The 12,549-nt window shown below is 36.9% G+C and overlaps 1 protein-coding gene across 1 annotated transcript in view; it reads left to right on the top strand.

Moving 5' to 3' along the window:
• The window catches only part of NCKAP5 (NCK associated protein 5), a 362,638-nt gene that overhangs the window by 330,814 nt on the left and 19,275 nt on the right, over positions 1-12,549 (top strand). The window contains exons 16-18 of the mRNA XM_054381294.1: positions 1,892-2,028; positions 4,080-4,209; positions 6,799-6,986. Coding sequence (XP_054237269.1) covers positions 1,892-2,028; positions 4,080-4,209; positions 6,799-6,986 — 455 coding nt within the window. The remainder of the gene's footprint in view (positions 1-1,891; positions 2,029-4,079; positions 4,210-6,798; positions 6,987-12,549) is intronic.

Raw genomic sequence — 12,549 nt, 5'->3', positions numbered from 1 at the left:
GTTTTTGAGTTATAAATATATATGTCAATAGCATTAAAAATCATTATGTACAACTTTTATTTACAGGGAAATTTTTATAGTCAGCATGATAGATATGGTACAAAATGCTTACAGTAAAAGTAATTGGTTTAATGGAGAAGAGTATTGTTTTATCGTGACCAAAGGCAGTGTCATGCGTTTATTGGGATTTTGGCTCTTAGCACTTTGTCAGCATAAGCATTTACTGCTGCTATCAATGTTGTGTGTTTAATTTGCAGAAATCTGCATAACTGTATAAGAGATATTCGATATAATTAACATATAAGGTTAAATATAAAGTTTAAGCCTAGTTTAAGACTGTCAAATACATGTTCTCCTAATGAGCTGATGTGAATTATCAGAGTCATAGAATCCTATATGTTGGGAGAGACTTTTTAAGATCATTGACAAGTGCACCACTAAACCATGTCCCTAAGCACCACATTGCCACATCTTCTAAATACCCCCAGGGGTGGTGACCTCACCACTGGACAGCCTTTTCAGTGAAGAAATGTTTCCAAATGTACACCTAAACGACTCTGACACAACTTGAGGCCATTTCCTCTAGTTCTGCGTGTTACTCGAGAGACCAACCCCTACCTCACTACAACCTCTTTTCAGGTAGTTGTAGAGAGTGAGAAGGTCTCCTCTGAGCCTCCTTTTCTCCAGGTTGAACAATCTCAGTTCCCTCAGATGGTCCTCGTAAGACTGGTGCTCTAGACCCTTTACCAGCTGTGTTACTCTTCTTTGGACACACTCCAGCACCTTTCTCATGGTGAGAAACCCAACTTAAAATTGAGCCTAGGAGGAAAGAAGCCTCTATGTTCATAAGAAGCATAACAGAAGAATTCTAAACATCTTAGAACTTAGTATTGTAATGGTCTAGTAGACTGCAAGCACACATTGTATGCTTCATTGCAGACTCCTCTACTTGTTTCAGATCAAAACTAAATAAAAGATGTTTTAATGCTTAGTATTTTTTAATAGAAATACTGTTAATTAATGGTACAGCTAAGAAGGATTCCGAAGAAAAATCTTAGTTATAGATTATATGCTACATGCTTGAGCAGGCACATGTGTGACCTCAATTCTGCAGTGTGCTATAGAGTTGAGTCCATGATTAAACACTGTCATTATAACAAACTGAACAGAAACAGCAAGCATTGAATTGCTTCACAGGAAGTCAGTAGCAGTAAGATTGTTCTGATTTTAATGCTAATATTCACTACACCAACCTTGTAAGGTTTGTATCTTAATTAAATTGTCATGAAGAGATGTTAAAAAAGTAGTATACATCAGATGGTGGGGTCAACTCGTTCTTTACTAGAGTGTTTTCATTCAATTCTTCACTATCCTTCACTTTCTCATCCAAATTACAATCAATTTATTTCATATGCACCACATACATTGCTTGGTGTTACAATTTTGCATAGTGCATATACAACAAATAAAAAGGCTATCTGATTGAGAATTTTTGCTAGAAAGGTACTTGCAGTTATATTTATGTTAACAGCCTGCTCTCTCTTCAAGAATATTAAATAGCAAAGCAGATCCTAGAATGCCTATAAGTAGTTACTGAATGATGTTTCTTATGTGAAAGAGTATATATTTTAAAACTATTAGAGGGATTTAAATCTAAATCTATTCCTTCCTCTTCTTTTGTTAACTGGAAAAAGCTTTGGATCAAATTCTACCATTGTAGTTGTTAAATTATTCCAGTAAGTTAGTAAGTTGTGCCTTTGAGTATTAATATATTATTTGACATCATGAAAGTGTCATGACTTGTCCCCAGTTTTTACTGAGTTATAATTGAAACACTGCCATAAGGATGCTGATGAGACCTCCAATTTAAATAATGTCTCTCTTAATTCAGGAATACTTAACCTTGCAAAGCAAAGGGAACAAGTACCAAGCTCCATGACCTCTGCCTCATTAAAGCATACTGAAGAAACTGTGGAAAATAGAAAAGTTCTTCCAGAGTGGACAACCAAGAAAACTACTAAAGCAAAGGTATAAGTTAAGAAGTGTCAGCTGTCAAATGATATATATACCATAGTATTCAGAATTAGAAATGTTGAGTGTTTTTAATATAGCAGGAAGAACAACTAACAATCTGGCAGCTACATCTATTTCCATGCCCTACATTTGCAATCTTAATAATAATAATAATAATACAGCACCCAAAGGTATTTTGTCCTCATAGTTTCCAAACATATTTTAATTACAATCCTCACAGGCATTTTATAGACAAGGAAATGGAGACCTCCCACCTTGTTTCTCTCTGTAAGAAACTTGATCTTGTTTGTTTGCTTTCCAGGAGATTTGGATCTTTTGTTTTCCCTCAGGCATAGGTTTCCTTGTCTGTATGGCTCTGTAGTATGAGCATTTGAGCAGATGTGCTGTAAAAGTATTGTGAAAGGGAAATATTCTTACATGTTTGTGTGTGGTTTTGGGTTAATCCCCGCAATGATCTGTTTATTCTTCAGTCTTTTCATGAGAACTGCAGAAAGAACAAACAGGTAAATTCATACACCTGTGTAAAAAGCTCCTGCTGATGGTTGTCAGGTTACAGATTCAGGGATGCCAGGCTGACAAGCCCCACAAGAACTGCAGGGTCAGCAGGTTAGCAAAGAGAGAAAAAAACTTCATCAAAAAAATGAGTGTTAAGCAAGGAAATTGTCAAACACAGCTAGTGTAATAAGCCTTACATTACAAGAGGCTAAAAACATTTTCTTGCATAATTTGTTTGCATGCCTGCTTTATCAATGATTTTACCAACTGGGATATCTCAGATTTTTATATGGCGCATAACAGAAACAGAAAGATAAATGTACTTGTCTTGTATGTCACTGGCAAACTGGTAGTGAATCCTCTGCAGTGCAATAATGCTGGCTTCCAAGTACCAGTGACTTCAGTGTGGTCTTCACCTTGAACCACTCATGACTAATGACCTCCAGTCCCAAAATCATCTTAACACATTACATGTGTTACTGCTAATTAGTCTGCCTAACAGTCAGAAGGTCAGTGTGGATATAGCTGGCTTACGAGTGTATCTAAGTGGCTTCAGGACTACAACAGTCTCCCAATTCTATAGGCAATGTTGATCATACCTGATTACATGCAGTTTTCCTCAGGTCTGCTACCCTCTTTACAAGTATGTGTGTCCTTCCACAATAGTTAAAAATGGCAGTGTGGATGGGAAGATGGGAAAATTAGTATCACTCTTTGAAAAAGAGAATTAAAGACTCTTTTTAAGGCACTGATAGGCAACTGAGATCAGGATAGTAGGTGGTATTTTTACCTGTAGATGCCATTAACTGAGCAGTATGAGGCTTAGCCTCTCCATACTCATTTTGTGGGTTTTATTCAGAGCTGCTGCTCCTGAATGGCTTACACCTTTTTGGTCTTCTATGGTTAGAAGCTGTCCAGAGCTGTCAGCATTCCTCTTTACTCCCAGGAAAAAAACCTTAGTGTTGCTTCCTGGAAAGAGGTGGGATAGGAATTAGCTGGAAATTTAGGGCTCTCCAGTACTGTAATTTAAATGGCAGGATAAGGGACATGAATTAAGGAATAATCTAGGCATTACTGGTATAGAAAGCTTAAGAATTGTCTATTAGCCATCCTAATAGTCTCTAGAACTGCTTGCAGCAAACCATTTGTTGTGTGATAGCCCTGCATGTTACAAATACACTGTATTAAACATACTTGAGATGTTTTAAAGTTGAACTTGGTGGATTAAATTGTCTGAAAACGTTGGTAGATTTGGAAACAATATTACAGTGAGGGAAAAAAAATAAAGGTAAAATCTGAACTGTTTCTGGCAGACTAAATCAGGGGGCTTCCTGGGGCCAAAATGTGTTATTTCCCCCCTATGTCAGACTGATTGTTACTTCTTGAAGGAGGGATGGTTGGTTAAACTGGCGATGAAGAAGGTATTTCCAGTTGAACTATCCATTTTTGCTGTGTGATGAATATAAAATGTTCTACTGCTAATTTCATCTTTGGCATTATTTTGATATATATGCATCACCTGAATGATTACATTACCCTTATTATTACAGGACAGAGCTCTGAGAGTGTGTACTTACTCTGCAAGCAGCAGTGACACTGAGCTGGAGCCAGAGTGTGAATCAAATTATTTTAGAACTGCAGAGGAGACTTTTGTAGAGATAACAAAGAACAACAAACAAGGTAATTGACAATTCGTACACAACCATGTATATCCCTCATCTCCACTCTGACTCAGCAGCAGATTGTGTCCTTCATTGAACTTTGTCTAGTTTTAACTTTCTAACCTCCAGATTTTACTTCACATTTTCCATTAACTTTTTACTTTTTGTTCTATGTGTGTATCTTTTTCTCCTCTCTTCCACAGTTTTTGCTGGCAGGGGCTTAGCTTATAGATTTTTATGCATAAATCCTTGCTGTGTAAGTAAAAAGAAGCCTTCTGTTACGTTATTATAAAATTTAAAAGGTGACTATAAAGACAGCTTCTCTTTTTTTAATCGTGTTAGCCACTTGAAATATGCAATGATCAAGGCATAGTTTTCCAGCCTCTGTATCAAAGTGCTGTTGGTTGTGGTGCCATAGTGAAGCCTCTCCTATTGTCCACTGTGTATTTATTGCCATTTTGAAATATCAATCCTTTCTGTGAGAACTGTTGGCAATTTGGAATTTACTGAATTCCAGTAGATAAAAACACATTAAGTTCTTGAGATAATAGTTTTCTCTGTGTTTAATAACCCAAGAAATTGCTGTCTTGTCTTGACCACCAGCTTGCTGTGCAGCAAGCCACCTTTCATTGCAAACGTGTGCCCTCTGGGAGAGGGAGGAGAGCGTGGCTCGTATCCTTGCCGATGGCTTCCCTGCAGGAGATAAATTCTGGCGAGTGCAAAGGCCAGTGCAAGGTCTCAGCACCACTGAAGCACTGAGAGTTTAAGCAGTATTTCAGTGATTCATAGGATTTGTGCTGACCCTCTACACAGCAGTGAGCTTGACCTAGCGTAGATTAGCACCTACAGTAGATGCCACAGTGATGAATGCATTAAAAATGCCATGGATGGCTAGATCCTGTTGACAGACAAACTCTGCTCCTAAGTGTCTGCTGGAAGTTGGATATAAACATTTGACATTTTTTGTGATTAAACCAGAGAGATCAGAGTAGGACCCTTTATTTCCATTACCTCTGTAAGTTTATATTTTTAATCTGCATGAAATGTTTTGAGTCCTTTAAATCAGCACATATGCAATTATTCTTATGGATTTTGCTTTTTACAAATTATGTTCTAAACCAAGAAAGAGGTGTTTTGTAAAAGAGGAAGACAAGCATTTTCTCTGTGTTGATCACAATTTGCAAGAGAAGGATTTTATTGTATGTAAACATTTGCATTTAATGGCAGCATATTCCAAGTTTAATCATACCTAGGCATGACTTGAAGTCACCATTTTACATAGCAAATCACTACTTTCGTGTATATGCCTAACTTTTGGGCTGGTAGCAGAACTCAAATTCATAATTGTGACTGAGACAAATAGAAAAGAAAATTACAAAGTGTTACTGCAAAACTATTTCTGCTGTGGTCATTCCTTATGGTCAGGATTTCTGTTCTGTTCTCTATAAATGCAGTTTTCATGCTGTATTAATAACCATATTTTATTCCACTGTGCTTTCAAAGATCTTAGCTTCTTTATGATCACAAGTGATCCAGCCTCATGAGGCTAAGGCAGGGGCTGCAGCAAACTAATTCTTAGAGAATATTATTACATGTGTACACAATTACATATATTAGATGAGTCCCCAAAACATTAATGAACTTTCACTGGTTGCACAATTATGATGCTGGTGTGATGTTCATTTTCCAGTTATGAGCATGGAACAGAGAAATTGAGTGCACAATGCAAAAGCTATTAAAAGTCAATGATACTTCATTGCACTGCCCAATGTTATGGACAAGGTCGGTAGAATAGCAGGGAATAAGCCAAATATTCCAGGTTCTTCCATTCCAGCCATGAAAATGTTTTAATTCCTCATTTCATGAAAGTTTTATCCTGAGGCAATTCTCTTGGAATCACTGAAAGCAGAGGCTTTTCTAATGCTATGTGTTATAACATAGAGTTGAAGTTGGTGTAATGGAATGTGTGAGAAAAGTTAATGTTCATGTAAGCCTCTGCCTCCTGTGCATTTTCATGAAGCTGCAAAAAATTTCTTTGGTTTCATTTTCACCTTCTGAGTGTGTTTTCAGTCTTGGTCTTTGGAAACAGGTTTTATTCCTCATGTTCTTCTTTTGCAGAAGGATTTATATCAAATGGATAGGACCGGTTTCTTACTTTCCTAATATATTTTTTATACTGTTGTATTCACTACCTAAAAATATACTGAAAAGGGAGGAATTATCAAATATAGATAAACTGAAAGACATGCTAAAGGAATGCTCTTTCTAACATGAGAGAGAAGAACAAAACCTTAGGGCTAATAAATAAGTAAAATGATCCTCCCAAACTAATAATCTTATCTATAAAAATAAAATAAAAATAAAAAAGGAAAATTCTGTCTCATGCCATCTCCTTCACCTTGAATATGAAGTATGAAGAGTCCCCTGCATATGCATTGATCGGAGTGTTAGCAACTAGTATTTTAATGTTTATATTACATTCAATTCCAGATACCTTAAACCATTTGAAATACATTTTAAAATTGTCAAATTATATTCCAATCTATGTAGACTGTATTTCATCAATTAAACATGCCATAATGCTGTCATTTTTAACATTAACTTACAGCTGATCAGAAAAAACAAAATCAGAGAAAGTCATTTCTGGGGAATCCCATGTCAATTTTGGATTTCTACCAACACAGTCTCTATGGCCACTTCGGGGAGGATGGAGCTGAACTATTAACACATTACAGTTTAATTGAGCAGCTGAGTGGAGCTTCCAGTAAAGACAGCAAGGGCAAAGAGAGCTCAGGGGTGAGTTACTGTGATTTCTATATTATTTTCTTCATTAGTATTTTTATTTATCTTGTATTAATTCCTCAGTGTGTTGACTGTTTACAAAAGTCAGGCAGAACTGAATAGAACAGCACGACCTGGAGAAGAGGAAAGATCTAAATATTTTTAGAACAGTGTTACGTTCTAATGCTCACCTGTCATACAACATACATTGACAAGTAGAGACAGGCTAGTGCTAACACTCTAACATTAGAGAGGAGCTAGCAATAAACTGTATAAATATCTTCTAAGGCTGCTCCTTTGCATACAGTTAGATAATATGTATAGCAGAACATGTAGCAAATGACTTAAACATCTGAAGTGCTGCATTCCTGGAAAGTCAAATGAAACAATGCCATGAAAACAGCTATCTTCTGGTCTCTTGAAATAAACATTATTTTGATGAAGATTAGTCCTGAGCTGATTGGTGGATCTGAGTGCTAAACTAAAAGAAATTTCTCTTTACTTCATGTGAATCCACTTGCTGTTTCTGTCTCTGAAAATGTTTTAGCCTCAAGAACCCTGGAAAGCAACTTCTCAGTCTGCTGTTTTCCTCCTCTTTTCTCCTGCCTTCTTCTCTCATCCTTCACACTTTTCACTTCTCTCCTTTGCTCTAACAAAAATATTTGTTTGAAAATAGAGGCAACCAGCCATGAGCCATTGTAATCATTTTGCCTCCACTTTCAGTCTCTTTTCCCAGCTCTTCTTTTTAAATACAAGCACTGTTTCTGTATGTAGCATGCAGCGCTTTCTGAGTATGTTACAGTATAAACAAAGGTGGTAGCATAAAATAATGCATGCTTTTTTAGCATACTGGTGTTGTTCATAAGTGAAAAAGAATTTTTAGCTCTTCCCTGACTCTGTTTTTTGTCTTTGGAAAATCTCTGTGCGTTTTAACGTTAGAGGTGATTAACTGTGACCAAAGTTAAGAGTCTTAAAACTTTCAAGAATTGGGGCCAAATGTGCAGAAGGAATGTGTGGAACAAGCTGGCAGTGCCCCTGTTTATTCCTACTCTGCTGGCATTAAATTGATTCACAAACTACCAAAGAAAAATCCTGAAATAGCTGCTTTGTTTTCCAATCAACTAAATTTCACTACTACTCAGAATATGACTCAACTTGAAAATAAAAAGAATCTGTCTTCATAGTTGGGAAGGAAAAAAAAAAAAAGGTAGCAAGAACAGTATGGAAAAGTTAGAGCATCCACTTAATTCCTCATCTAGAACATCTAGAAATTCATAGATTATTATGCAGCAGAGATTAATTATGTATGCTTGTACGTGTTTATGTATATATAAAAAATACATATAAAAATTATTTCTGCTTTCTGAAGGCTATCTTTTGCTATTAACAGAGTAATTAGATTTGGTTCCACTATAGAAAAGTGGCTAAAGTTGCATCTACTTGTAAATCATTCTTCTCACGCATTTCTTGTATATGACATCTCTGAAATGTGCCAAGTCAGCAACAAAACTTAAACAAACCTCATTGAAATAGCCTAAGGATCCCTGTAAAAACCCATCATTAAACTAGGAGGCAACAGGTATAATTCAGCATTAGCATTCTTCATGCATTATGATGGGAGGGCTTTTGAAATTACCTTTTGAGCATCTGAAATATCTCTCAAAACAGCAGTGCCTCTCAATGAACAGCAAAAGCTCAATAAAGCACCAGAGATTTGCCCATTAGTATTAAACTTTTCAGAATGACAAACGAGAAGCAGTATCCATGAAAAGCAGGTTGCCCTGAACTTGTTTGAACCAGCATGGCAAATTTTTCTGAGTCGCAATTTATCTAACCCAAGAAGAGACGCAGTCTGTTAAAATTAGAACTATGTGATCTGGAACATTACCCAGAAGAAAAAAGGGGGACACCAGAAATCCAGGCACTGATGGCAAACAACTCTAAAAAAAAACAGATAAAATGTGTAAGGTAGGAAAAGAAATGCAGTTTTCATGCAGAATATTTGGTATTTTGTAAAGGAAATGCTATGTGCTTTGAATTTTTTCGCAAATGGTGTGTGTGTGAAGCCTGGCAAAAAAAAATCTAAAACAAAAAAACCAACAGCAACCAAGTGTCATGATGGGCAGAATGAGTTTGTGCTGCTTGTCTAAAGAGCAGTGTGCTGTATCAGTCGCTCAGCCCAATTAAATTGGAGTATACAGCACCAGTACAGCAGTGGTTTCACACTGGGTGCTCTAATGAGACATTCTGGCAGGAAGCTCTGTAACCCAGAGTTCTTGTCATTTGAATTGTCATCTTCTCTCCAAACATGTTCACCAGCATTACCCCCAAAGTATCAACACAAGTTCTATCACCAAAATTATTGCACAGAAGGAGTTCCAGAAGGGAAACAACCCAAAGGCAGTTACTATGATAAAAGGACACTGAATGGGCAGTTTGAGGAATCAGAAAGGGCTTTTACATATTGTTCCAGTTTCTTATCTGCCAAGTCTGCATTCTGGTTAAACTCTCAGATCAGTTTGATGTTACATTTATTCTGACCTGGGAAACAGATTCTGAAATACTGTCATCCTTTTCTACACTACAGAATTTTGGACAAGAAAAACAAATCAGAGTTTCGAAGAAAGGAATAAAATCCATTGAATCATGGACATAAAACTTTCACTTAAAGTAACATCCATGGTCTATCTTTCTCATATAGGATTTTGAAAACCAGAAATTATTATTTTTATAAGTATCAATTTAATTAATTTTTATTAAACAGAAACTTCTGATTTAATAAAACAAATGCAGCACCTGAGCCAAAGTCCACTGCAGTCACCCAATGGCATACACCAGTTCAGTGAACCTTCTGTGAGGCCTGCATTAAACAGCTGCTCCTCTTTCTTGTAGCAGTGGCTGGTTGTGCCTTGGAGAGTATTTTGACATCATAACTGCTACTATGTTTTTGCAAAGAAAAAAATACTTCACATGTCAATTAATTTACTGTTTAGACTTTAAAAGCTCCATGATTTATTTTTTTCTTACAAGAATTTGGAAAACAAGATAGATTTACCTCACCCAGGCCCATTGTTCATTAACTTATTTTATGATCAAATGAGAATTGACGCAAGACATTTTATTGTCTTTTTTGTTCCTTTTCAGAAGTAAGTGAATTGGTCAAGGATTTTATTATTTATCATCCTTACAATCCCAATGCATCTTGAAAAATATGTTTTATTCTCTGTCCTTAGCCATCCATCACATACTTCTTTTTTTTTTTTTGCTGTAATACAGTCCTTCTTGCTTTTTTTTGTCCCTATGTATTACTCAATTTGAGTCTCCATCAAGGGTTGCTTGTATTTCAAGGCATGACTTGAGCACTTTAAAGAAAAGATCCTTCATAGAGGGGATGGTTATTCATCACGGGTTTCTAATTCTTCTTGTTTTTCCTCAGTTGTGATGACATACATGAGAAATCTGACATTTCTGGCACAGTTACAATGTTAACTACATCAGCAGTTAACTAGGGGCTCATTTAACGAAAGCAGCTTGTGTGTGCAACATGAAGTCATGTTCTTATTCAACACAGCAGAGTCTGTATTTGTTGTACAGATGATTCATGGTGGAGATCAAATGCTCAAATCACCACGTCTTGTAATTAAAGTAGATATTAGAGCTTGCTGGCAAACATGGGAAAAAGAAAAAGTAGAGAATTTGCCGCTGTTTTGGCTGCACTTACAAATGGGACTGATGTGGCGGCATTCCCAGATAAACGCAAGGTTTTTTACAGCCGAGTAAGCTGATTGGGAGTTAATGCCATATGACTGACTCACTGTGCTCACAAGCCTTCTAATGTATCGTATTAGCATGGGGAAATATCCACGAAGGGACTAGAAACAAGAATAAGAAAGTTTGGTAATTGCATAACACTTGCTGTCCTCAAGGATCCCAGAGCATTAAATGCTACTGCAGAGGACATTACTGAACTACATCAATAGTTAAAGCAGCCTAGACACCTCTGCAGGCTACACTAAACAAGAGTAAGGGGAATAAGACAGACAGACATGAGCTGCTTCCGCTTGTGTCTTGTCTCCCACAGAGATCAGTCAGTCTTGAGCTAGGTTATGAATTGGCAGCACACTGAGAATTTTGCACTGTTCACCCACCTATTTAGGCAGCTCTTGGAGAAGAGCAAAGTTTATGTGCCTGATATGCATTCTCTGAGTCACTTCCTGAAGGTGCATTATTTGCACTGAGAGAAGCTCTTAGGCTTTTAAATGGGGCTTCTCTTAAAAGCGACCCTCTGTATTTAAGTCCCTGAAGTAGTTTCAGGGAGATGGTGTGCACTCTGCTCTCACAGAGAACCAATTTTTTTTAATATATTATCAGACATATGTAGGAAGGGATTCTGCTTATCACATGTGAAAAAGCCTAAGATAATGATTTGGGTTCAATTAGCAGTTAGGAAGAGCTGCATCCTAAGAGGTTAATGTGGGAAGGAGGTAATGACCTGTAGAATCACTTGCATCCTTGTCTTGACCAGAGAAAGGGAGCCCAGCTCACACTGAGTACCAAATTTTCAACTAAAGATAGCAAGATGAACATTGCTCCAGGCTTCCCTCTGTGGGGAATTAGTAAAAAGCTGCTGTTGTGGCTACCATTTGTGTTTTAGAGAGTGAATGTTCATCACAGTGCACCCTCAGGTGAGCATTAAATAATTGCCTTGCTTTTACTAATACATAATAACAAGAGTTCCTGCATCTAGGGAAGCACCTGGTTTCAGGATCTCAGTTTCACTGTAAGCTGGGGACAGCAATATCTATCTCATGTTACAAGCAAAAAGAAAACAGCAAATGCTTTAGGTGACCTAAGCCTTAGCTTGTTTTGTACAAACTCTGTGGCACTGCAAATACAGGATTTGAAGCAACTTTTACAAATTACTATACTAGAAAGTATAAAAGATAGAAGGAGCCCCTTGTCAATAAGAGGAAATATCTAGATGGGCTGATCAAATCCCAGAATTAGCTGGTTATGTATTTCTGTCTGCTGACTGTATAATTCAATTTACTGTGTATCAAGCACAGAAGCCTCACCTCATCTTTGATATTTTCTTTGCCAGGCTTAAGACAGGAAGATGATGAGGTGAGGAGAAAATCAGATATATTTCCTTTCCTCGACTTGATGAGCCTAAGATGTACAATTTGTAGATAGGGAATAAGTCTGCAGACTCACTGGCCTGTCCTTTGTGTTTTAAGAAAAATGCTTTTCTTTCATGTAAGGAATTAGTATATCAAATCATTGCATATGTTTAGAGAGGTGGTCTGTTAATGTAAACATTAGGTGATGCCAGCCTAGAAGCAGACATTCTAATTTGGTCAGAATCACTCATCCTTTCATCCTCCTGTGACAAAACATGAAAATAACATTTACTGTATTTAGGCTTTTGTATTAGATCTTCAAACTCACATCGTGTTAAAACAGGATGTATACAGAAGCTCCAGCAACAGTTTCATAAAGGGCAGTGTTACAAAGAGAAAGTAGTCTCCTCCAGAAGACTCATACATCAATCTAGGACTGAGCACCTCTGTTTTGAAAG

Source organism: Indicator indicator, chromosome 5 (genome assembly GCF_027791375.1).
Source record: "Indicator indicator isolate 239-I01 chromosome 5, UM_Iind_1.1, whole genome shotgun sequence".
NCBI classification, from domain to species: Eukaryota; Metazoa; Chordata; class Aves; order Piciformes; family Indicatoridae; genus Indicator; species Indicator indicator.
The sequence above is the reverse complement of the archived record's forward strand: the minus strand, read 5'-3'. Positions and strand labels throughout refer to the sequence as shown.